This window comes from Bos indicus, chromosome 4 (genome assembly GCF_029378745.1).
Source record: "Bos indicus isolate NIAB-ARS_2022 breed Sahiwal x Tharparkar chromosome 4, NIAB-ARS_B.indTharparkar_mat_pri_1.0, whole genome shotgun sequence".
Lineage (NCBI taxonomy): Eukaryota > Metazoa > Chordata > Mammalia > Artiodactyla > Bovidae > Bos > Bos indicus.
The window spans coordinates 10,432,642-10,459,191 of NC_091763.1; the positions used below are offsets into that span (position 1 = coordinate 10,432,642).

General features: G+C 42.5%; 1 protein-coding gene and 1 non-coding gene across 5 annotated transcripts in view; both read right to left on the reverse strand.

Moving 5' to 3' along the window:
- Positions 1-26,550, reverse strand: part of CDK6 (cyclin dependent kinase 6) — a 261,757-nt gene that overhangs the window by 143,761 nt on the left and 91,446 nt on the right. For all 4 annotated transcript variants that reach the window (XM_070787476.1, XM_070787479.1, XM_070787478.1 and 1 more), the window contains exon 4: positions 4-171. In XM_070787476.1, the coding sequence (XP_070643577.1) occupies positions 4-171 (168 nt within the window). The remainder of the gene's footprint in view (positions 1-3; positions 172-26,550) is intronic.
- On the reverse strand, positions 8,658-8,730 carry TRNAG-UCC (transfer RNA glycine (anticodon UCC)). Its single transcript has one exon. It is a non-coding gene; the product is annotated as a tRNA-Gly (tRNA).

A 26,550-nucleotide genomic window follows, 5' to 3' on the forward strand; every position in this document is an offset into this window, starting at 1 on the left:
CACCACTGAGGTAAGAGCCATCTGAAAACTGTAGATGCGAGCAAGGCCGAAGTCAGCCAGCTTTATTTGTCCACTGCTGGTCACCAGAATGTTCTGTGGTTTTAGATCACGATGCACCACTCGGTGAGAATGAAGAAAGTCCAGGCCTCGGAGAAGCTGAAACATCATATCCTAAATAAAACCAAGAAACAAAATCAATCATTTGCCAAAAGAGAAATTCAACATGCTGAATTCTCAGTACTTAGAATAGTATTTGGCACATATAAAGCATTTGATAAACACCTGCTGAATGAATGAATCTGTCTCCCTTTCTACCGCTCCACTCTCCCATGCTCAACATTACTACAAAAAGTGCCACTCTCCACCCATATTTTATTAATGAAAGGATGATTTAAAAAATAATTTCAGGGACTTCCCTGGCGGTCCAGTGGCTAAGACTGTACTCCCAGTGCAGGGAGCTCAGGTTTGATCCCTGGTCAGGGAACTAGATCCCACATGCCACAATTAAAAAGTTCAAATGCCTCAACTAAAGATCCCATGTGCTGCAACTAAGGCCTGGTGAAGCCAAAAAAAAAAAAAGTTCCAGATGACATAGGAAATATTCTGGAAGGATACATACCAAACTGGTGTCCAGGGTTAATGGCGGGGAGAGAAAGTAGTTGGCGAGAGAGGGACATTTTTCACTTCACATACTTTTATATGATTTAACACATGATTTCAACAATTAAAATCCAGTAAACGATGATAACAGCAATGGTAGTTCTTAATATTTTTATAGCACCTATTATTCAGCAGTCACTATGTGTCAAGTCCTGCTTTAGTAATTCACTTAATCCATACCACAACACTGAGGTAAATAATATTATCAACCCATTTCACAGGTCAAGAAGCTGATACATAGTAGGTGTATGTAATCAGCCCGAAGTAACCACCACTAGCAAAAAAAAAAACCAGAGTGTTGATTTGAACCAGAGTCCAGGAAAACTGGATTCTAACTCCCGAGGCACTCCTTTATTAGATCAAAGATCATACGAGTATGGAAAACCAGGTAAGCAGTTTTACCTCACCAAGCCTCACTTTTTCTGTCCATAAAAACAGGAAAGTGACAAAACCTGCAGCACAGGATCACTGCTCGTAAAGCATCCACCGCAGTGAGCACTTGCTGCTGACAGAGTCAGGCAGCACGGAGGCATCTGGACCAACGTCGCACCTTCTTCTCATTTCAGAACTTACAAAAGCAGGTACAATGTTTTAAGCTCAGAGGCAGTGTCGGATGGCAGGAATTTAAGATAGTGAACGTGATATGACCCTTGGAAATCTGGAGGCTCACAAGACTGACCTACCCCACGTAACACTGTGAGAATGCGGTAAAGGGAGGATGGAATTAATTAGGCTCTCGTAAGGGCTAGAAAAATGCTTAGGCAGCATCAGGGGCTTCAGAGCCGGGAGGCGCGGTGAGCACACACTTGTTCATCAGTTGGGCTCTATTTGGTTACTGGCTTATAGTTCTGGTATTTTCTTCAGGGGAGTTCTACCTTCCTGGCTTATTCTAAACCAAAGCCTGAGTTTTCCACCTATAAAAAGGAGAAAATGGGGCTTACTTTTCATAATACGAGATTTAAACGAAGTAATGCGTGTGAAGAGGTTGTGTAGTTTGCAGGAAACAAATGATCATCGGTGAAGTGTCTCGTTTCCTAGGGGAGACCGAGTCAGAAATGACCAGAGGAAACGTGGCCACTGTCACAAGGCCAGTGGACAAAGCACCAAGTGGGGATGACACAGGTGAACTGGAATTCTTTCTGAGCGCCACCTGAACGGGCCTGATGAACTGGCCGGGGTCACCTTCTAAGTTTCCAAAGACGAAAAGATCAGACCGCACTGTTGAGGGACAGTGGTCCAGGACTTAAGAACCACTGAGGGTAAAGCAACTTGCAACGAATAAACGAGAGTGTGAAAGTGAAGCACAAAATGTTAATGAAAGCAATCTTCTGTGGCACACAAGTCGTTATTGGAAACACATGCACACGACTTGCAAGCAGTGGATTTTAAACAGCATGACTAACCTAAAGTAATGCCATCCTGGCTTGCCATCTTTAGCTTCTTATACACTAAGCACCAACCCTTTCAAACAGTACCAAGAATAAATGTGCTTGATTCATGTTTCAGTGTTCAAACAGTGTAAGCAGCCAATGAGTAGAATAAATACGTAAAAATCTGAACCAAGTAATTACTAACAAGGCCCATCTAAATTTATATGTTGGAGAAGGCAATGGCACCCCACTCCAGTACTCTTGCCTGGAAAATCCCATGGATGGAGGAGCCTGGTAGGCTGAAGTCCATGGGGTCGATAAGAGTCGGACATGACTGAGCGACTTCACTTTCACTTTTCACTTTCATGCATTGGAGAAGGAAATGGCAACCCACTCCAGTGTTCTTGCCTGAAGAATTCCAGGGACGGGGGAGCCTGGTGGGCCGCTGTGTATGGGGTCGCACAGAGTTGGACACGACTGAAGCGACTTAGCAGCAGCAGCAGCAGCAAATTTATATGTTGGAGAAGACTCTTGAGAGTCCCTTGGACTTCAAGGAGATCCAACCAGTCCATCCTAAAGGAGATCAGTCCTGGGTGTTCATTGGAAAGACTGATGTTGAAGCTGAAACTCCAATACTTTGGCCACCTGATTCGAAGAGCTGACTCATTTGAAAAGACCCTGATGTTGGGAAAGATTGAGGGCAGGAGAAGGAGATGATAAGGGATGAGATGGTTGGATGGCTTTACCGACTCCATGGACATGGGTGTGGGTAGACTCCGGCAGTTGATGATGGACAGGGAGGCCTGGTGTGCTGCGGTCCATGGGGTTGCAAAGAGTCAGACACAACTGAGTGACTGAACTGAAATGAAATTTATAAAAAGCCTGAACTGTGTGCTGCGCTTAGTCACTCCGTCATGTCCGACTCTGCAGCTCTACGGACTGCAGCCCACCAGTCTCCTCTGTCCATGGGGATTCTCCAGGCAAGAATACTGGAGTGGGTTGCCAAGCCCTCCTCCAAAGAGATCTTCCCAGCCCAGGGATTGAACCCAGGTCCCCCACATTGGAGGCGGATTCTTTACTGACTGAGCCACCTAAGTTTAAATACATGTATACTGCTTTCATTTGTGTATTTATACAGCCCTGGTGGCTCAGCTGGTAAAGAATCCGCCTGCAGCACAGAAGACCCTGGTTTGACTCCTGGATTGTGAAGATCCCCTGGAGAAGGAAACAGCTGCCCACTCTAGTATTCTGGCCTGGAGAATTCCAGGACTATATAGTCCATGAGGTCACAAAGAGTCAGACACGACTAAGAGACTTTCACTTCACAGCACATACTATATTTTTCTTAGTTATAAAATTGGTCCATGCTTAATGCATGTAGAAATATTTTTTAAAAATTCATTAAAAGTCCAGAGGAAGAAAAAAATCATGCAAAACACCACCACTCAGAAAACAGAGAAAACTCTACTGTTAAATAACTTTGTCTTTCATGTCTTTTAAACAGATACTGGTATATCTGCAGGTGTAAATATATTATAATTCTATTTAATACTGAAGCATTATATATAAAATATATCATATATACTACATATCAATATATATAACATTAATATAGAAATATAACACATTTTAAAATAGAAATTGTTATTATTCAGTACACATTTTATAGTTGCTTTATAAAGATTTAACAATTCATTTTGAATATTTTGCCACTTCAACAAAATTCCTCTAAAATCTAACTCTTTTATACAATATGATTTTTAGTAGCTGCATAGTTTTCCTTCTATGCCATAATCACTATTATTTGGTTTTAGGTTGTGGTATTTTGCTACTTATTCTAAGAGTGTAGGTCTCCTCTATTTAAAGGCAAATGTAGATAAAAATGACTTGTTAACATCATACGAAAGCACAGTTTAGGCAGTGAGAACATGTACACTGGTCTAACGTTTGATTCCATGTAAATGACACCTATGTATAAAGAGTTGGTTCTATGTAAGAATCACCACTCTTTAGATTTTATCAGGCTACTTAATTTTTTTTGGTTAGCAAACTGGGTTTTCTTTTAAACCCAAAACATCCAGCTACAATTACAGTTTCGAACTAGCGAACTTTGAGTTAATGATTTTTTTTTTTTTAATTGCCAAAAATCTTGTTTCCTTCACTAATTCCAATGCATCGATGCACTGGAGCATGACAGACTTGCAACTCTGGTCACAAATAAGAATAAGAACTCTGGTCCCAATTTCTGAGAATTATATGAATGAATGAACTGTAACACTAAACAAAGAAAGGAAAAAAAACACCTTTCCTTCAGCATCGCAAGTGCTTTGATCAAAGACATCTGAAAGGACTCTCTACTTAGGCTTATTATCTGTTCCATCTCAATTTATAGTATCGTGAGACATACTTTTAAATTAGCTCCTCAAGATTTTAATCTAAATTAATCTGTCTTATACAAGACTCAAATATTTCACAGTAATCCCAGTGATGCAATGCAATGAGACTACGGATACTGCCAATTAAGTTAAACACAGGTTTAAAGCCTTTTAATGTTACAGTGCCCAGTTCTGGCATAAAAGGTTTGAATGTCTAGTCTCACTGACGATAAACAGTCACTGGGGGCCCCCATTCTGTCTTTCTGAAACATGTGACGTGGGCGCCTGTTTCAACAGGACACCATCCTGGAATGAATGAAGTCTGGCTCCTAGAGACTTCAGATGGGGTTTCGTCCTTGGCAACTTCCTTAAAAAGACTCCGGACTTCAGTCTGAACACCAGAAGTCTTCAAAGCCTTGTAACAACCATTAGTTTCTCTTAGGCGTTCTAGAGCACTAATTCTCTTATTTCTTGAAAACAAGCAAACTGAAAATCTACCTCAAGCTTTTTTAATGGGAAAAAGTTTTATCATTGGGTCTTTTTTTCCCAGCGGTGAAAAAAGTAGTTTCAAAAGACACTTAAAACACCAACTTATATACCATAAAGTAAATCACAGAAATGACAGCTCTCAATAGACAATTCTGGACTTTTGGATAGATCTACTTAAACCTAAGCAATGTATTCACACCCTCGGGTTTCAGCAACAAAAATACGTCAGTAGTTCATTGATTTAAACAGTTAAGACATATACAGCTTGTACAAAGTTAATTACTTTTTTCTCCTATTCTAAACCCCAGTCTTTTCAAATTTGTTATCCACGTTTTAACAGAGGTGTCTTTATAAACGATTTGTTGTTTCGTACAAAGATCTATCTAGTTTGTTTCTTACGAAGGATGTTAGAGGAATCGCACAGACCAACACAACAAAGGTTTTTGTGTTTTTTTTTTTTTAACAACACTAAACCAATAACATGTTGACTTGCCTGCAGTGCAGGAGAGTCGGGTTCAACTCGTGGGTCGGGAAGATCCCCTGGAGGAGGGCACGGCAACCCACTCCAGTATCCTTGCCTAGGAGATTCCAGGGACAGAGGAGCCTGGCGGGCCACAGAGAGGCAGACCCGACTGAGCGACTAACACCACACACTACACTACAATTATAAGAACAGACTTAGACCCCATGACGACAAAATCATAAAGCAGAGGACTATCGGCAACGCGGAGGGCCAGTCTCAGGATCTCTTTTTCCTCTTTTTGTTGATTACAAGTATATATATTGTTAAGCTATATATATTGTGGTATATATATTATGGTATAAGTATATATATTGTGGTAAGCTATACATAAAATTTCCCACCTTAACCAATGTCAAGTGTATAGTTTAGTAGTAAGTATATTCAAACTGCTGTATAACCAATCTCCTGAACTTATCTATCTTGCAAAACTCAAACTCTACTCTATACCCACTAAACAACTCTTTATTGCTCCCTTCCTCCCAGACCCTGGCAACCACTCCTCTACTCTCTGTTTCCACGAATCCGGCCACTCTAGATACCTCATGTAAGTGGCATCATAACGTATTTGTTCTTGTGACTGGCTTATTTCATTTAGTGTAATGTCCTCAAAGTTCATCCGTGTTGTAGCGTGCGTCAGAGTTTTCTTCCTTTTAAAGCTGAATGATATTCCACTGTCTGGATTGATGACATTTTGCTTATCCATTCATCTGCTGAAGGATGAACTTGTATTATTTTGGTTGCTGTAAGAATATGCTACGAATGTAGGTATATAAATGTAAGTATCTCTTTGTGACCCTGCTTTCAATAATTTCGGGTATACAGGCCCACAAGTGGACTGCTGAGTCTAGTCCCAGGATCACGGTTCTCCTGTAAAATGTGGTACAATATTACTGCATAAGCAATGAAGCCATGGGTAACAAAGGCTGGTCCTGGGCAGTCTATCAGGTGGCTTCATTCACTCACAGGCGATCTCACTCACTCCTTCCACTTCTGTGCTTAAGCAGAATCTGCCTGAAGTCACTGTATGAAGCTTGGTGTACGTCGACACTGTACCCTACTCCAAAACCTGAGAGTGGCTTCTCCGGCTTTCACTGATCGAGTCACAGAGTTAACAACGGGCTGCAAACCCTGGGCCTCAGGAGAACCCACAGAATGCTTCACCTCAAATCACAAAGGGCAAAACAAATCCCCAAAAAAGCAAGAGGAGGGTTAAAGCGGGCTCCTTAGAGCTTCAGATCAGCTGGACAGTAAAACTGGTAAATTGGAAGTAAGGAATAAATGGGAGGCCCTGAAGATTAGCCTCGAGTCATGCGCCATTGGCTTCCAATGGGAGGAGGCGAGATGGCTGAGGAAAGGGACGCCTGGCCTGGGGGTTCTTCAGCAGAAACAAAGGCGAAGCCCCTCACCGCAGCTGCTGGCTCTCCTACTTCCACTGCTTCGAGGCAACTGGATGAAAGCATAGTAAAAGTCATTTCCTGCATAAGTTTTATTAACAAAATACGTATTCTGAAAAGAGCATAAAAAGGAGCTATATATACTATTCAATCCTGGAACTGATGATAATGCTGAGTAAGAAAAGGATCAGTCCCAACTAAGTGGAAATTAGAAAATCGCAACTGATGTTCACCAAACCTGGAAATGTTGTGGGTGTTCGAGGGACGATGCAATGGCTAAACAGACCGTCTAAAAGAAGTAATCATTACCTCATCATGATGGCTATTTCTAGCCCACAATGGAAAGTCACTGGGAACTGAAACTGCAGACAGCAATGTCAGGTATAACTTCCTCAGATCGGGATACAAAAATTGACATTGCAAAAATAAGAAAATACAAAGTATAAATGCTTAGGTTGCTGGCTAATGACTCAAAATGGTTTTTGTTCTAGACAAAACAGAGATCACACTGTTTTGTGATCCTTTTAAAATCATTTAACAATATACTGTGGCTATTTCCCCATTTCAAAACATATTCTTCATAATAAAAAAATTTAACAGTATGCTTTTCTTAAAAAGTTTTTTTTTTTTTTTAATTAATTCATTTCACTGTGTTGGGTCTTAGTTGTGTGGGATCTTTCGTGGTGGCCCACGGACTCTCTAGTTGTGGCCCACGGGCTCAGGAGTGTGTGGGCTCACCTGCTCAGCAGCACCTAGCATCTTAGTTCCCTGACCAAGGATCGAACCCTACATTGCAAGGTGGATTCTTAACCACCCAACCACCAGGGAAGTCCCCAACAGTATGCTTTTTAATGGCTGCATCTGGACAAAATATCTTGTCTTCCTGCATTTTCCTTCTCTCTTCCCTCATCTGAAAACTTGTCTCTCACTCCATACTTGCCTCCTCTCCAAATGAGATACTAAGACACTGCTTTTCCAAAGAGTGAAGCATATGATTGTTTGCCTACGTTGTCGGGTGCCAGTCAGGAAGGACTGATCCCTGGCAGTCATATTCCTTTTTGCTAGGAGTGGATCCAGAGACCCAGTCCTAGCTACTGAGACATATAGGCACATTTCAGAAAGTATTTTTCCCCTAGTAAGACCACTGCAGAAAACTCTCTGCTGTACTGCTTCCTCATCCCCCAGCCCTAACTAACTCTCCACCTGTGCTTGAGGGCATGAACTTGAGACTGTAGCAACCACCTTGACATGGAAAGGGAGATTTCATCTGCACACAGGCAATGCCAGAGTGTAATAAGGGAAAGAGTCTGGTCTCTGAGGACATCCCTGAATAGCAGGATGGACTTTGGGGCTGCCCACTGGCCTCGTAGTTAGGGCAATAATGCTCTCGAGTACGTGCTTGCTAAGTCGCTTGTTGTGTCCAACTCTTTGCAACCCTGTGAACTGGGGCCCGCCAGGCTCCTCTGTCCATGGGATTCTCCAGACAAGAATACTGGAGTGATTTGTCATTCCCTCCTCCAGGGGATCTTCCCAATCCAGAGACGGGAAACCGAGTCTCCGAAGTCTCCTACACTGGCAGGTGGGTTATTCACCACTAGCGTCACCTGGGCAGCCCAGTAATGCTCTTGAAAGTGAAAGTCGCTCAGTCTCGTCTGACTCTTTGCAACCCCATGGACTATACAGTCCATGGAATTCTCCAGGCCAGAACCCTGGAGTGGGTAGCTGTTTCCTCCTCCAGGGGATCTTCTCAACCCAGGGATTGAATCCAGGTCTCCCACATTGCAGGCAGATTCTTCACCAGCTGAGCTACCAGGGAAGCCCAAAAATTGGCTTTGTGGGATCTTAGTTCCCTGACCAGGGGTTGAACCTGGGTCCCCTGAAGTGGAAGCACAGCGTCCTAACCACTGGACTGCCAGGGAATTCCCCCCAAAATAATGTTCTTACTTCAAGACCTTTCTTCATCAAGTGTTCTACAACTTGCCATCAACTGTTCTTACAACTTGTAAGAACAATTGTAACCTGTTCTATAACTGAAAACTATTCTAACAACTCAAATTATATTAACTAAAACCTGTTAAGGTCACTACCTTTCATTTAACCCCTGCTCCCCAATGAAACACGCCCCCCACCAACTCCCTTAGCTTCAGGAAACTTGGACTTCTTCAAGCCATTCCATTCTGTGTCATCTACTCCCATGGCTAAAATCAGAAACATGTTATTACTTAACTTTGATCCTTTTTTTTTTAATTAAAAACTTAAAAGTCACTTTAATTACATTTATTTGAATGTCAAAATACCACTTAAATTCACATAAACTTCTTAGCATAATTAATTAAACGTGGAAAGCAACTTCTTCAAACATCATTCATTAAATCTGTCAATTCCCTCACCTCTTTGGTTCTGAGGTCATTCTATCTCATCCTCTATGCAAAGATTAACCTCAGTTAGCACAAATGCTGTCTTTCTCAGCTGTTCTACCTGTGCTTCAGAGAGCTGTTAAGTGGGGAAATGGCCACATACGTGTCTACTATTAATACGAAGTCAGTCTCTAACCCTGACGACGACGCTGCTGCCAGGGATCATACAGGTCCCTAGTTAGCTCTTGTGGTGTCCCTGTAGGTGAAATTCTCACCGCTGTCCCTCTACTTTATCAGCTCTCTTCCTCTCCAAACACACTAGAGTGCACTCCACTTGAGAGAGAAAAACAGGCCACCAAGGGATGCTACCAACGTCCTGGGCGCAACCCACCCGTTGATGAGCACTGGCAATCTGTCTCCCTCCCTCACCTCCTCGTGGGAAAACCTTCCTGCCTTCCCTGCAGTGTTCCTCTTCCTCTTATGCTCTGAATCGCCTGCATTCCAGCTTCCTCAAGTCCTGCCCTCACTCTACTAACCATTGCCCTTCCTACTGTATCTGGGACTTCCGCTTCTCTTGTCCCTTGACCATGAACAACCAAAGCAACCCCCTTCCTTCCTTGGCCAACGGTCTTCAGGGTGCACACTTTCTCATTCCCCACCCACACCACATCCAAACGGTGAATGGGAACACAATGGCTCTTGCAAGATCACCAATAAGCACTTGACTCGCCACAACCAAGAAGTTCCACTCCTAACTGAGTCCTGCCTCGGCATTTCACATGGGATCCATCCTTCCTCTTCACTGTTCTTCAAAAAGGAAAGATATTCTAAGTGTCTGATTAGAAGTGTCACGCATATTCACTGTTAAATGTGGAAAAATCAAAACACAAGGGGGAAAAAAGACGTAAGACATGAGATAACAGGAATCTGAACCAGAACACTAAAGAAGAAAAGAGGGGAAAGACAATCCAAGAGACGAATGCAATCTGTTAATGCTTATTTCCAGAGGTCAACTTTACAGGGCCATCTTCTGAGGACTCTGCTACATCTCCCAGTTAGACAATGGGTGTACTTGGGCCTGCTACTTAACGCCTACCTTCCCTTCCCTCGCATCCAGCCTTGGTTTCCTCATCTGTAAAATGGGGATAACACTCTCTTGAGGGCGGCTGTGAGAACGAAAAACACTGAATTTCCTGGCTTGTCCACTGGGTTCAGAACTGGTGCCATGGAATCAAGAGAGGACCTGCCATTAGCAGTGGTGTCCAGCAACACCCTAGGTTTAGACTCATCTAGTTTCTCCAGCTGGGACATGAACAATCTCCAACTTTCCAAACAGCCATTCTGGTGGTGGCGCTCAGTTGCTCAGGTGTGTTCGACTCTGGAGCCTGCAGCCCGCTGGGCTCCTCTGCCTATGGGATGTCCCAGGCAAGAATACTGGAGGGAGTTATCATTTCCTTCTCCAGGGGATCCTCCCAATCCAGGGCTCAAAGCCACGTCTCTTGTGTCTCCTGCATTGGCAGGCGGTCTCTTTACCACTCAGCCACCAAGGTCAACAAACACTACCACGTGCATCCTAGAGGATGCATCTTGAAAGCAGTTATTACTTTATTTACATCAAGTGTTATGTTGCCTGTTCTTAATTTTGAAAGACTAAAGATTGCTAGCATTTTAGGTCCTGAAGCGTCCTCAGAAATCATCTGTTACTGTTCACTGAATGTTTTGCATGTCCCTTTTTTGTATAAGACCCAACTTTCTAAGGTGGCTTCAGGTTGCTTTTTAGCCTGTTCCCGGGGACTGTTTTCTGTTGACATTCTCTCAAAAGGGTGTTTCCATGAGATAATAACAATATGCTATAAAATGCAATATAGCTTTTTACTCAATCAACATATTTGTTCAGAAGCTACTACTAAGTAGGGAAACACATTCCTAATGGATTTTCTTACATAATTAACTTTGGTTGCTTTCCCAGCTTAAATAAGAATGAGAATTTGTGATATTGTTCCCTTATGTTATGCATTAATGCTGAACTGCGTGCATTTCAATACAGAGAGGCGGAGAGGAGTGAAAAGAACACTTAGCTTCTCTGGGTCCAAAAAATGGTCTTTACAAGGGTTTTTATTATAGGTCATAAAACACTGCTTACCACAATGTACCTCTTCCTTGAAAAAGAGAAGAAATCCCTGCAGTGGTGAGAAGCCGAAAACAACACCCTGAGAGTGTTCGTGCCTCCTTCCCATAAACACATCTGTGTGTGTTATCTGTTCTGGGTCAAGCCGCGTGCACAGCTGTTTAAGGGGGCTCAGAAGAGGCGGCGCTTCAGCAGTTGCTAGTTCGTGTTGTTTTAAGGACTGAGTTTTTAAGCTGGCAGCCTGTTAGGAGAGAGGCGGCAAATGCATCTCCAGGGGAAGGAGGAACAAACGCTCCTGGCTAGTAAGTTCGTCCACGGACAGGAAGAAGAGACTCTGGGTGGTCATATCTAGACACGAAAAGCAGGGAGGCCAAGAGAAAACAGGGGATCTTTAGGCTAGAGGGAACAGAAGAGCATTCGCCAAGGCAAAAGTAAACAAAACACCCAGAATCTAACGACTATCTTACTGTACAAAGAATTCAGCAAGTTAGTGTTAAAGTAGCCAATGCAATAGGAATTGTCTAGGGAAAGATGGGTGGCACCAAGGCTAGGAAGCTTAGTCTTGGGAGCAGCCAGGTACTAAGCACAGGTAAATTTTATACAGCAAGTGTTGTTCTGGTTTAAGGATGCCTCTCCCCTAAATGCAGGATCATGGTCTTTTATTTTTTTATTATTATTTTTAGGAAAAAAAAAAAGTAATTGGAGGATAATTGTTTTACACTGTTGTGCTGGTTTCGGCTGTACAACGCAAGGTGGTGATTTAGCCGCTCAGTCGTGTCCAACCCTTGTGACCCCATGGACTGCAGCCCACCAGGCTTCTCTGTCCGTGCAATTCTTCAGGCAAGAATACCCAAGTGTTTTGCCATTTCCTTCTCCAGGGGATCTTTCTGACCCATAGATTGAACCCGAATCTCCTGCTTGGCAGGCAGATTCTCTACCACTGAGCCACAACCAAGTGAATCAGCTCTAAGTATGTACATGTCCCCTGCCTCTTGAATCTCATGCCCCCACCCCCAGCCTGCCCCACCCCTCTAAGTCATCAGAGAATGCTATGCCGAGCTCCCTGGGCTATACAGCAACTCCCCAACTTCCCACACTTTACCCAAGGCAGCGCACACACGTCAGTGCTGCGCTCTCAATTCATCCCATTCTCTCCCTCCCTCACTGTGAGGATGCCAGTCTTGAACATACCCCTCTAGTCTTTAAATTTTTTTCCTGGCCCACCTAAAATTCCCAGTTAGCCTTCTGGATCATTCTCTTTCCAGGAACCACAAAAATTATCTTCCACTGATCCTCCAAGGCCTCACCTTAGTAAACACCTGCCCATCCCGACTTCTACGATTAAGACTGGGAACGGTCACCTGTCCTGGTCTCCAATTCCACCTGAGCTTTCAGCACCACCTTCTCTGGGTCTCTGGCAAGCTCCCTTTTGCTGTCCACAACAGTGACCACAAACATGCAGCATTTGTGTGTGTTTCCAGTCATGTGTCTCAGAAGAATCTTAAATTCTAAATTCTGCCTTCACCTCCTCAATTCACTTATTCCTGGCTCCAACAGTTATATTCTGAGCATCCAAAGTCATACTGGCAGATGGGACCTCTCCCCAGAGGGTCAGACATGCTTCCTGCTCAGCTTTTCTAGAATATTCCACACCAACTGATCTCAGTATGTCCTCAGATAGCAACACAGTTTCATCACCGTGATCAAACTTTGCAGTCTGCACTTATCTTAAATACCGGCACCACTGTCCACCCGAATGATCGATCCACAAATTGGACAGACATTTTAGATGCCTTCTCTCCACCCAGCCAGTCCTAGTAATGTGACTCCTAAATTTCCTTTCAAATCCTATCTCTACATTCCTTCTCGAGTTGCCAGTACCTCTTGCCTGTATGACTGCAATGTGTCCCAACACAACCCCTGTCCTTAGATTTAAGCATGCATTTTAAATCTCTCTTCCCCATAATGTTAACTAAATGATATTTCTGAAATGGAAATCTTCTTCGTACAGAAGTCACCTACTGTTCATTAGAAGACAAAGGTAGAACCTGGCTGTTTCCTAAAGCACTTTCATGTCTGATCTTGATCTGCCTCTGGTCGCATTTCCAGCTGTTTCTATGCCCTGAAGATGATTAGCTCTGTGCTATCTTTGCCCGTCTGCAATGCTACTCCCCGTGCCTGGGAAGTCCCTCCACCATCCTGCTCCACAATGCATACATCTTGTCCATCCGATTCTTTGCCATCTGTCTTCCAAGACTTACTTTAAGAAGATCTTGGCCAAGTCCTGAGCAAACCTCCTCACACCCACAGGCTAAGCCTGGCGCCCCCTTCTATCGTCCCATAGCACTCAGGGGTAGTTCTGTTAGGGATTATACCCTCCTTTTCTGTAATCAGGATGTCTTCCTCCCCACACTAGAGCCCCTCGATGCTAAGGAAGAACCTAGAAATGCAAGTGGAGTGAGAAAAACAAAGGAGCATTTTACAGGTGTGTTTTTTAACCCAGGCGCTCCACATACACTATTTCTTTAATTTCACAGCCACCCCTTGAGTAAACTCATAGTCACTACTCTAAGTTTGTGTCCCAGGCCAGCTCTGGAGGCAGGCGCTGTGCTCGGCCGGAGAACCACAGTGCCTGGTCTCACGGCCCTCCTGGTGGAGCAGAAAGGAAGCCGATTCTGGAGGTCAGGAAGGAGCCTCCCACCCAGGGCTGGCTCCACCCGACCAGGCACCCCGCGTGCACGTGGCCGCCTCAGCCGTTCAGTGCACAGTCTGAAGGTAATGAACAAACCATGTTTTGACAATGTGCTATGACCCAGCGATTCCACTTCTAGGAATTCACCCAACAGGACCAACAGCACAGTTCAGAGTAAAGTCAATACAAGTGGGTCAATGCTATTTTGTCTGAAAGAGTAAAAAAAAAACAACAAAAAAACCCCACTTAAAATGTCTACCAATAAGGGAATAGTTTAATAAATTGTGATGAGTCTACAATGTAATAACAAGCAGCCGTTAGAAAGAACCTGGGTAATTCTAACACGCTAACTAGATAAATTAATAAGTAAAAGAACATGCCTTAGGGTAACACATACAGTTTGATTCACTTTGATAAAAGGAAAAGTGTACGCATCTATGTATGTGTGAACATGTCTGCATTATGGTGGCCAGATCAGACACAGGACACCGGGTTACGGTGCAGTTTCAGATGACCAACAGGTACATTTTTAGTTTAAACATGTCCCTTGCAATATAAAGGACATATTTATATGAACAAATTTTTTTGTGGTTTGTTGAAATTCAAATTTAACTGAAAGTCCAGTTCCAGTCCAGTTCAGTCGCTCAGTCGTGTCCGACTCTTTGTGACCCCATGAATCGTAGCACACCAGGCCTCCCTGTTCATCACCAACTCCTGGAGTTCACTCAGACTCATGTCCATCGAGTTCGTGATGCCATCCAGCCATCTCATCCTCTGTCGTCCCCTTCTTCTCCTGCCCCCAATCCCTCCCAGCATCAGAGTCTTTTCCAATGAGTCAACTCTTCGCATAAGGTGGCCAAAGTATGGAGTTTCAGCTTCAGCATCAGTCCTTCCAATGAACACCCAGGGCTGATCTCCTTTAGGATGGACTGGTTGGATCTCCTTGCAGTCCAAGGGACTCTCAAGAGTCTTCTCCAACACCACAGTTCAAAAGCACCAATTCTTCGGTGCTCAGCTTTCTTCACAGTCCAACTCTCACATCCATACATGACCACTGGAAAAACCATAGCCTTGACTAGATGGACCTCTGTTGGCAAAGAAATGTCTCTGCTTTTCACTATGCTATCTAGGTTGGTCATAACCTTCCTTTCAAGGAGTAAGCGTCTTTTAATTTCATGGCTGCAGTCATCATCTGCAGTGATTTTGGAGCCGGCAAAATAAAGTCTGACACTGTTTCCACGGTTTCCCCATCTATTTCCCATGAAGTGATGGGACCAAATGCCATGATCTTAGTTTTCTGAATGTTGAGCTTTAAGTCAACTTTTTCACTCTCCTCTTTCACTTTCATCAAGAGGCTTTTTAGTCCCTCCTCACCTTCTTCCATAAGGGTGGTGTTTCTGCATATCTGAGGTTACTGATATTTTTCCCGGCAATCTTTATTCCAGCTTGTGCTTCTTCCAGGCCAGTGTTTCTCATGATGTTCTCTGCATAGAAGTTAAATAAGCAGGGTGACAATATACAGCCTTGACGTACTCCTTTTCCTATTTGGAACCAGTCTGTTGTTCCATGTCCAGTTCTAACTGTTGCTTCCTGACCTGCATACAAGTTTCTCAAGAGCTAGGTCAGGTGGTCTGGTATTCCCATCTCTTTCAGAATTTTCCACAGTTTATTGTGATCCACACAGTCAAAGGCTTTGGCATAGTCAATAAAGCAGTCTTTATCTCGTAAATCTACCAACCCAGCCTGTTTAGTTGCTTCAGTCGCAACCAAGACTTTGTCGCAACTTCAGACTCTTTGTGACCCTATGGACTGTAGCTCACCAGGTCTCTTTGCGCAGGAGATTCTCCAGGCAAGAATACTGGAATGGGTTGCCATGTCCTCCTACAGGGGAACTTCCTGACCCAGGGATGGAACCATATTTCTTACGTCTCCTGGCAGGTAGGTTCTTTACCACTAGTGCCACCTGGGAAACCACCAACCCCATGTGAACACACATAAAAATGTACAGAAGCCCAGAAGGAGGTACAGGTACAGTTAAAGGGTATAACCTGTGGACGTAGGTGTAAAAAGGAGGAACAAAGAGAGGAGACTTCTGCTTTGTTATGTCAAGTTCTTAAAGTGGTCGAATTATAGGTGTTTTTACTTTTCTGTTCTCTTTTAAAGTTACCAGTTAAAATTACACATACAGATGCATGTAAGCCCCCCCCCCCCCGCCCCTTTTTAGGTTGCACTGGGTCTGTTGCGGTGTGCGAGCTTCCTATTGAGGTAGCTTCTCCTCCTGGGGGCACAAGCTCCAGGGGCTCGGGCTTCAGTGGTTGCAGCACAGCCTCAGCAGTTACGGAGTGTGGCTCTCGATGCCTGGGCTTCAGTACTTGTGGTGCAGGAGCTTAGCTGCTCTGCAGCATGTGGAATCTCTCCAGACCAGAGAGAGGACCCGTGTCCCCTGCATTGGCAGGCGGATTCCTATCCACTGTGTTACCAGAAAAATCCCAAATGTCCCTTTTACTAATGACAATTTTTAACTTACTAGCCAGAAATGTTATACTGTTGAAAATAAAAAATTTAGTGTCTCTGATAAAGTTTATGAAACAAGAATAATCCTACAAGGATCATTTATAAAATATACCACAGAAACAAAAATCAGAAAGCTTCAGAATTTTCTAAGAAATGATAGCTCCTTTTCTACTTACAGTTAACAGTGTTGCTTTATGTCTTCAACAGACTACTGCTGCTTAAAAATTATGAGTACAGCTTACTCAGGTGTTTTTTTTAACCTCCACTTCCTTACACAGATCCTACAGAAGAACTGGCGCTCAATAAATAAAAGTTTTACTAATTAAGAGAAAGAGATGGTTCAGAAATACAGTAAAGTAATCCATTTAAGGGAAGAGCTAATGATACGAACAGATTGTCTTTTAGACTCTTATTTAGTCTAACTATTGGAATATTTATCTATTCACATGGCTCTAGTGGTAAAGAACCTGCCTGCCAATGCAGGAAACATAAGAGACACAGGTTCAATCCCTGGGTTGCGAAGATTCCCTGCAGGAGGGTATGGCAACCTACTCCAGTATTCTTGCCTGGAGAATTACATGGACAGAGGTGCCTGACAGGCTGCAGTCCATAGGGTCACAAAGAGTCAGACATGACCGAAATGGCTTAGCACACGCACACTGAAATATTTTATCAACAGAATGAAAGCTAAATCAACAATGCCCTCTTGGAACAACCCCAAACTTTCTTTAGGCTGAGAATCAAAAGCTTAAAAGTTTTCAGGAAAAACAACTAGCATGAAATATCCCAAGTAGCACCCATCATGGGGGCTTCCCTTGTGGCTCAGTGGAAAAAACCTGCTTCCCAGTGCAGAAGACATGGATTCGGTTGCTGGTTTGGGACATTTCCCTGCAGGAGGGCATGGCAACCCACTCCAGTATTCTTGCCTGGGGAATTCCATGGACAGAGCAGCCTGGTGGGCTACAGTCCACAGGGCCACAAAGAGCTGGACACGACTTGGCAACTAAACAACCACAGCAGACCCGTCACAACCAGACTTCATCTGCCTTGATTATTTCTAGTCTCTGTTTCTTTCCTGTTCTTTGTTGGAATCGGCATACATGATCTTTCAAAATGGTTTCTGAAGTGTTTTAACTGGCCTGTAATGCTGAGAGCCAGTTTCTAGAGAGATTTTAGGGTCACCACAGACTCTGTCAGACCTGTGTCTAACAGTGCTTACTGGTGTTTTCTTACTAGCTTATACTTCAATATAGTTTACTTTTATTTTATATCTATAGTACTTTTAAGAAGGATATGGTATGTGCACCCCCCAGCGCGCGGGCGCGCGCACACACACACACGCACGCGCGCACACACACACGCACTGTAGTAAAATGGATAAGCTAAAAAGAATTGCTTTTCATCCTTAAAGTTCATAAAATTCTTCTCTTCTGGCACCGTATTTTCAGTAATTTTTTGGTAGACAAGATGCAGACTGGAAGTGAAAGTTTCTAACAGTTAAAAGCCTAGCTATGAGGCTTCACTACCTGTCCCATCTATTTAGTTCATAGTTAAAAACACTTTATTGGAAACTTAAAATGTGCCAATATTTGAATGCCATATCATGAGTTGTCAAAATAGGCTGAAAAGGCATTAAGCAAAGATTTTGTCTCTGCATTTTTAAAGCGATCAGTAGTGAGACAGCTCCACTTTTCCCCCATCTATTTGCCATGAAGTGATGGGACAGGATGACATGATGTTAGTTTTCTGAATGTTGAGTTCAGATGGGGAAAAAGTGGAAAGAGTGACAGATTTTTATTTTCCTGGGCTCCAAAATCACTGTGAATGGTGACTGCAGTCACAAAATTAAAAGATGCTTGCTCCTTGTTAGAAAAGCTACAATAAACCTAGACAGCATATTAAAAAGCAGAGACGTCACTTTGCTTACAAAAGTCCCTATATTCCAGTAGTCAGATACGGATGGGAGAGTTGGACCATAAAGAAGACTGGGCACTGCAGAACTGATGCTTTTGAGCATCAGTTGTTGGAGAAGACTCTTGAGAATCCCTTGGACAGCAAGGAGATCAAACTAGTCAATCCTAAAGGAAATTAGTCCTGAATATTCATTGGAAGGATTGCTGCTGAAGCTGAAGCTCCAATACTTTGGCCACCTGATGCAAAGAGCTGACTCACTAGAAAAGGCCCTGATGCTGGGAAAGACTGAGGGCAAGAGGAGAAGAGGGCAACAGAAGATAAGATGGTTGGATGGCATCACTGACTCAATGGACAAACGGTCATTAGAGCAAACTGCGGGAGATACTGCAGGACAGGGAAGCCTGGCATGCTGCAGTGCACGGGGTCACAAAGAGTTGGACACATCTGAGAGACTAAACGACAACATAAGAGAGGTCCAGGAGATGATTAAATTATGCCTGATGCTCTGAGTCAAAAGAGACAGGAAAGGGTCCATTCAAATTCCTACTCACTGGGAGACTTTAGCATTACCCACAATGTATAAAGAACTCCTAAAAATCAATTAGAAAAGGACACATGACCAGTGTTTAAAAATGGTGAAAAGTAAGAACCCGCATTTCACAAAAGAGGAATCTCAAATGTCCAGAGCTTATGAAAACGTTTTTACCCGTATTAGTCTTCACAGCATTGAATATTAGAAGCATAACAAGATACCACTACAATGGTTTAAGTTGACAACACCAAGTGTTGATAAACATATACAGCAAATGACTCTCTCGTAGCAGTGACGCAAAAACAAAACAGTTTAAACCACTTGAGAAACTGTTTGGCAGGACTACTGGTACACAGAAGAAAAAAGATTTATCTCACAGATAGGATATTGAGTAAGAGAAGCTACATACAAAACAGTACACACTTTCATATGATATAAGCCAGTGAGTGATTATCTTCAGGGAAGGGCTTGTAGACTGGGGATGGTCAGGAAGAAGCCTTTGGAAATATTCTCCTTCTTGATCTGGATAGTTATTATATTAGCAAAAAAGAAAAAAAAATCAAGTTGTGTGCACAGTTGAGATCAGTGCATCAACTTTATTATGTCTCCTATACCTCAATTAGAAAAAAATCCCTATCTTTCCAGTATTCATCCAAATCTGGGAATTTTTCCAGTTGAGGCATGCTTTGCAGGGACCTCTCCAGTAGACTGATCATTAGAGGCCTTATGGACTAGAGAGAGATCTACGTCTTCCTTTGGAAACTACTTCTTCTTACGCCTGAGTAGTATAATGTGTGCTACGTTGCTTCAGGCATGTCTGACTCTTTGCGACCCCATGGACTGTAGCCACTGTAGACTTCTCTCTCCATGGGATTCTCCAGATAAGAACACTGGACTGAGTTGCCATGCTCTCCTCCAGGGGATCTTCCTGACCCAGAGGTTGAACCCATGTCTTTTATGTCTCCTGCATTGGCAGGTGGGTTCTTTACCACAAGTGCCACCTGGAAAGCCAAGTAGAAAAATAGCTTCACCTACTTTCTACCTGTATGAGTTCCTTCATTAGTATTTGGGAGGATGAAACATGTTTTTCATATCCTATTATAATAATCAGGTAATAGACAGGTGTATAAGTACTTTGAATAGCATTAAGTGTTCAATATTTGGAAGAATCGATGTTTCTTTTTCCTCATTCAACGTGTGTGCATGCGTGGTCAGTCATGTCTGACTCTTTGCAACCCCAAGGACTGTAGCCCACCAGGCTCCTCTATCCATGGGATTTTACAGGCAAGAATACTGGTGTGGGTTGCCATTTCCTCCCCTAGGGGATCTTCTCGACCCAGGGATTGAACCTGTGTCCCCTTTGACTCCTGCACTGGCAGTCAGATTCTTTACCACTGAGCCACCTGTGAAGCCCTTCTCATTCAACACTATGTTTTAAAGGTAATTTCTTACAGATGTATGCCATTCTTTTCAACTGTCACATACTAGTCCATACTATCAAGGTCTGTCTGGTCACCCCCTACTGATGAACACTTGGTTATTTCCATGTTTTCCACTATTAGCAGAAAGTTTCTTAGTTATAACTCCTTTGCACTAACTAATACCAGGGTTTCTCTGAGAAATGAAAATGCCTGGTCACTGAATATATGTGTTTTCAGTTTTAATAAACACAGTCAAACTGCTTCCAAAATGCTGTACCAACTGATACTCCCTCTAGACGTATCTGAGACTATCCATGTCTCAACGGTCTCAACACCACCCGGCATTACCAAACTTTTCTTGGTTTGTTTTGCTTGCCTCAAATTTGATGGAAGAAGGATTTCAGTATTGTGTGGCTTTTCATTTCTGATCATAGTGATGCTTGGACAGCTTTTCATACTGATTAACCGGTTATTTTTCTACACGTTCACAACTCATCATTTTAATAACCAAAGAACAGCAACAATCTCACTGCACTGTATTGGGAAGAATCCATGTTTTTCCTGTCTTTAAACACACACACAAACAAACACACAGACACACATACACACGCACACAACTGGCCATTTTCCATTCCCAGTATTTTAGCACCTCTCCTAAATTCCGTGAATCCTCAAAGGTTACCTGGGGCTCAGCTATTGCAGCCACAAGTTCTTGCAATGCCCTCAGATATAATTTCTCACTCTGGGACAAATTCAACAAGACTAAAGTAAACAACCACTTTCTTCTCCAAACTGATAACTGCTCTCTACTTATTTATTTCGGCTTCTCCTTTTCTGCTCTCAATGAGTAACCAAGTCTTCTCATTCTTTCTTCACAATTTCTCCTTACTTGCTGTTTAACCACCATGCTCCTTCTGTACTATGGCCCTGGTTATCTCATTCCCAAACTACTGGAGCAGCGGCCCCTCTGACTGACGCCAAGTCGTGGCCGACTCTTCGCGACCCCGTGCACCACGGCCGCCAAGCTTCCCTGTCCCTCGCCGTCTCCCAGAGTGGCGCCTGCAGTCTGCACATCACCAGCAGAACTTAATCCCCTACAGTGGTAACGTCAGCCACCACCCGAAAGCCTGCCATACTTCCTAGACCCTATGGGACCAAGGCCATTTATCTCCTGATCAACCAGCTTCTTGTTATCTCTCTGTTTCTTCTGCTGTGTGTAACTCGTCTCAGAGTAGCACCTTCAAAATACTATACAACTGCTACTTTCCTCAAGAAGTGAGTCCTGGGTCTTCCCTCTGAATTCCTGCAGCCTTTGTCATTTTGTGACACAGGACACTGTCATACACTGCCTTATGTGATGACTACTCAGATATTTTATTTCCTCTTTCTAGATTTTAAACTATTAGTTATGTTTATATAACATCCACATTATTCAGCATAGTGGCTTCCACATTCTGCTGCACAAGTACTTATAGAATAAATTAGATACAAAACTATATTTCTTTAGTAGACAGGTCTTCTTGTTCCCATTTAAAGCATGCCAGTAAAAGTTGATGCATTTCAAGTACATCAAATATTAGACTAGTTTAAAAAATACCATTTCATTTTGGTCAGCTGCCATCAGGAAACCATGACTAAAAATTGAGGGAAAATGCACAGATGTTAAATATGCTATATTATTTCTAGGGCTTTCACTTCTCAGCTGCACCAGTACACACTGGAAAACTAGTAAAATCAACTCCTTAAACTATGATGACATTGTGTGTTCTATACTTAGAAATTTCAGAGATAAAAGTTGATAGATTTGACTTTCCAGAGAATCTGAAGTTTTTTTTTTTTTATAGTAATTAAGGAGATAACTTATAAATATCATCAGCAAGAGACAGAAGGAAGTGCAAAAGGAGTTTTATGGTCAACAAAGCCCAAAGCAGAAGGTACGGCTTTAGAGATACCGATGCTCCATGTTATGCGGCAGCTTGGATGGGAGGGGAGTCTGGGGGAGAATGGAGCCATATGTATGTATGGCTGAGTCTCCTAGCTGCCCACCTAAAACTGTCACATTGTTAACTGGCTATACCCCAATGCAAAATGAAACGTTTTTAAAACTAGAATAGTATACATGAGAGTAACTGGAAAGTACACAGGTGAACAGTTACATCCTTTATGTCTTTAGGATGGTGGACTGCTTATAAAATATACATTTTTAACTCATTTGATTTGCACATTTTAATCTTTGTTTTTTACAGATAAGGAAATGGAGGCTCAAAGAAACTAAGTGTCTTGCTCAGGTCACCTGGCTCAGGTCACCAGGAATCTTGATGCCACGGACTCTCTCCACAACAATTAAATAAAATGAAATAAGCAGACAGTGTCTCCTGAACTGTAAGATCTTTCAGTATTTTAGCACTTCCCCAAATCCACTGAGGCGCTGCTTCCTAAGGCTCCATACAAAGCAAATACATAATTATGTGCGTTCCCCTCCTCCATGTCCCCAGCCACACCTGTGTGATTAATGAATGAAAACATGAAGTCTGCAAGGTGATTTTGGTCATGTAAGATCAGCTCATAAAGTACAAGCCAAGGACCAAAGCCGAACCTCAAATCCTTCAGGCCGGGGTTGCTAAGCTCTCATTCCTTTAATCCTGTGTGCATCTGTGACCCTTGGAGCCCCTCCTGCACCTCCTTCACCTCCTTTATATATCTCACAGGAAAGGTCTGACTGGGACAGGAAAAGGGCAGGGCACAACCTTTAAAAGACTGGCGTAGTCCAAGGACAGGACATAAACTGATAAGAACCGACTGGGGCCAAGATGGCAGACTCAACTTCCACTTGACCTCGAGCCTCAGTATATGCTCAATGTAACACACCCCAGGGCCATGACGGTTCCAAGGATGACCACAAAAGGTCAAAAAGTGGGCAGTGACCCAGTGCCTGGAAATCCCCACCCCATCCCCCAAATAGCTGGAAAGTTCCTCCTCCTCATTAGCCTATGTAATTACCCAGCCTAGCCTATAAAAACTGACAACCCCACACCCTGGGCCTCTTGGGCCTCTCTTGCCTTCCAAGATGGCCTGTATTCTCTCCATGGAGTGTGCTTCCTTCCTGAATAAACCTTCTTTCTCTTTACTAGGGCTCACTCTTGAATTCTTTCCTGAGTGAAGCCAAGAACCCACACTGGGCAGCCATCCTAGGGACTTGGACGTGACCATCCTCTCGCACCTCACTCTCTTTCCTACAATATGACTGCTTGCAGCACATGACCTGGGTGTCCCGTAAGTTTCTGAAGGTATTCTTCTTTGCCTATTTTTAGTTCTCTCTAGTCCTGAGATGGCACAGAGCTTTGCATACAGAAGGTGTGCAATAAACGTTTATTGGATTGAATAGCTTAGTTGACATATATCCTTACTTGACAAATATGTAAGTAGTTGCGCAAGAAGCTACCAGGAAAATAGAATAAGGGACAAGCATTTTGACAGCACATGAACATGACTGAAATGAAATAGGTAGACAAATTCCAACTCTCCGTAGAGGAAAAAAAAAAAATACATGTGGAATGAGGCTGTATTTAAAGAGAATAAAATGTTAAGAATGAAAGTTCTAGCAAAGAAAGCATTCCAGGATTCTGGGGTTAGGTAAGTAAAAACAAGGGCAAAGTTCAAACTAACACTGCTTTTAGAGGAATGTGCAAGTAAGTACAGTAACTTATCCAAACCAACAACAAAATGTTTTAAGTATAGGTCTTTAAAATAGTGAATAATTAGAAATAAGAACAAAACCACAGTTATATGGTTTTTGGAAAGCCCCCTGGACCAGAATACCAGGGCTTGGGATACAGTTCTAGGACTAGTCCAAATTGCATGACTGTCAGCACATTACTCATCTTTTTTTTTAACTCACATCCTTAAACGTAATGTCCAATGTCTAGACGACATTCCAAGGTATTTTCTAATTTTGAGAATTTTACCATTTCCCTAATTTGTATATAAGTGATACCTTCAAGCTATTATAAATGGCTGCTCAAGTAGGTTAACAATGATTCTTCTGGTTTTGGACACTTCAAACTAGGTAAACCTAGTTTAGATTCTACTAGGTAAACCTTGTCAACTTCTCAAGATTTCAAGTTGAACTGGCTCTAAATGGAGTCCCTTGAACTGCGAGATGAAACCAGTCAATTCTAAATGAAATCAACCCTGAATATTCATTGGAGGGACTCACACTGAAGCTGAAGCTCCAATACTTTGGCCACCTGATTCAAAGAGCCGATGACTCACTGGAAAAGACCCCGATGCTGGCAAAGACTGAAGGCAAAAGGAGAAAAGGGAGGCAGATGATGAGATGGTTAGACAGCATCATCGACTCAACAGGTATGAATCTGAGCAAATTCCGGGAGACAGTGAAGGACAGAAGGGCCTGGTATGCTGCAGTCCATGGGGTCGCAGAGAGTTGGACACAACTTGGCAACTGAACAAGAAAGGGCAAAGTGGGAATAGGATGGATGCACATGATCTACTATAGAGTCATGGTGACAAAACCCTACTACAGTAAGCCATTTCTGAAGAGAAACGAAACAAAGCGACGGACTTATGTCACACTCTGGACAACGTCCTAGCCACCTTTAGGGACCTAATGGAACAGCTAGAATGTTGGTTTTAAAAATCTGTCCTGTTATTCTTGCAATGCAAATTTCGAGTGTCTTCTGATAGGTTTCTGCAAGCTCTGTTTTGGTTCAATCCAGCTTTCACAACATAAAAATACCTGGCATAAATGAAGTTTTAAAAAAAGGACTTAATGATATTTAATGATAGTTTATAATGGTTTATTAAAACTATTCCTAGGTTTTAAAGTAGAGTATGGATTACCACTTAAACAACTATAAGGTATATCCTCTATATGGGTGTCATATTTGATTCTTACAGAAGTTGATATTAAAAATTACAGCCTGGGAGGTCACTCTAATTTTTACAAAGGAAGAAGACACAGGTTCTAAAACCTATAGAACACTAAATAAACAAAAAGAAATTCCAGGGGTAGTTTCTAAATTGCTTGGAGGAACAATATAATACAATAACTCCTTCAAAATGCTAAAATTTTATTTTCAGTGGTCTCTAACAATCATTATTTGTTCTCAAATAAAGGCATGAGATACTAAGTCACAAGAAAAACTGCTAAGAAGTCTAAAGTAACAGTGAATCTCCTATGTCAGATGCTGGATTATTAATGATATTTTAGGAAGAAAAAGGGTATTGGGATAAATTTGTGTTATAAACTAAGCTGGGTTCTTATTCACAACTGCTTTAAAGTTTCTCTGTCATTCTCCCAAAATTAAAAAAAAAAAAAAAAAGCGGCGGGGGGGCGGGGGTGGGGTGGGGTGGGAAGAAGGGGCAGGATCTTTTCACTGCAGAGAAGAAAATTTAACTAGAGACTATCCTAATGTGGAATTCTTTCTCAGTGACAATTCGGCAACAACAATCACAGCCGGTGATGATTTACAGATCCGTGAGGAAAATCAGAAAAAGCACTGATCACATGGGCAGTCCTCTTCACTTTCTATAGACTGTTACATTCGAGAATCAAGCTGTAGCTTTGAAAACACGCTATATTCCTGAATGGTCTAAAAGTAAACCTGCAGAAATAAGAATATATGCTCTTTAACTCTGAATATAATTTTAGAGGTGTTAAACAAAACACAATATATGTACTGAGCAGCCAATATCTAGTGAACAGTTTTCTTTCTGCAGCCTATCACTGACACCATGGGATTTAACAATAATAAAATTACACGTACCTGTCTTCATTTTGATTCTGATTTTATACACTTAGAGGCTTATAATAATTAAAATTATAAAAATGAATTGCCTAATGGCCTGGAGGGCATGGAAATGCTAAAACATTTATGTAAATAGGACTTACTCATTAAATAGCACTGACAAAGATATATAAATTATATTTAATTCCATTACGATGACTTAGATGAAAACAGCCTAATGGATTGTGCAAGAGTCCCGAATCTAGCTCCTGTGAACTTCGGCAAGTCACTCATGAGCTGGTGGTGCCAGCTGCCTCCATCTGTAAAACGAGGACAGGGCTACTTCTCAACTCTGAGACAATGTCTCAGGCTCAGTTTTGACAAGTCTCCCCCAGAATTTAATCTTTTTAAAAAAACCCAAATTCAACCAAGAG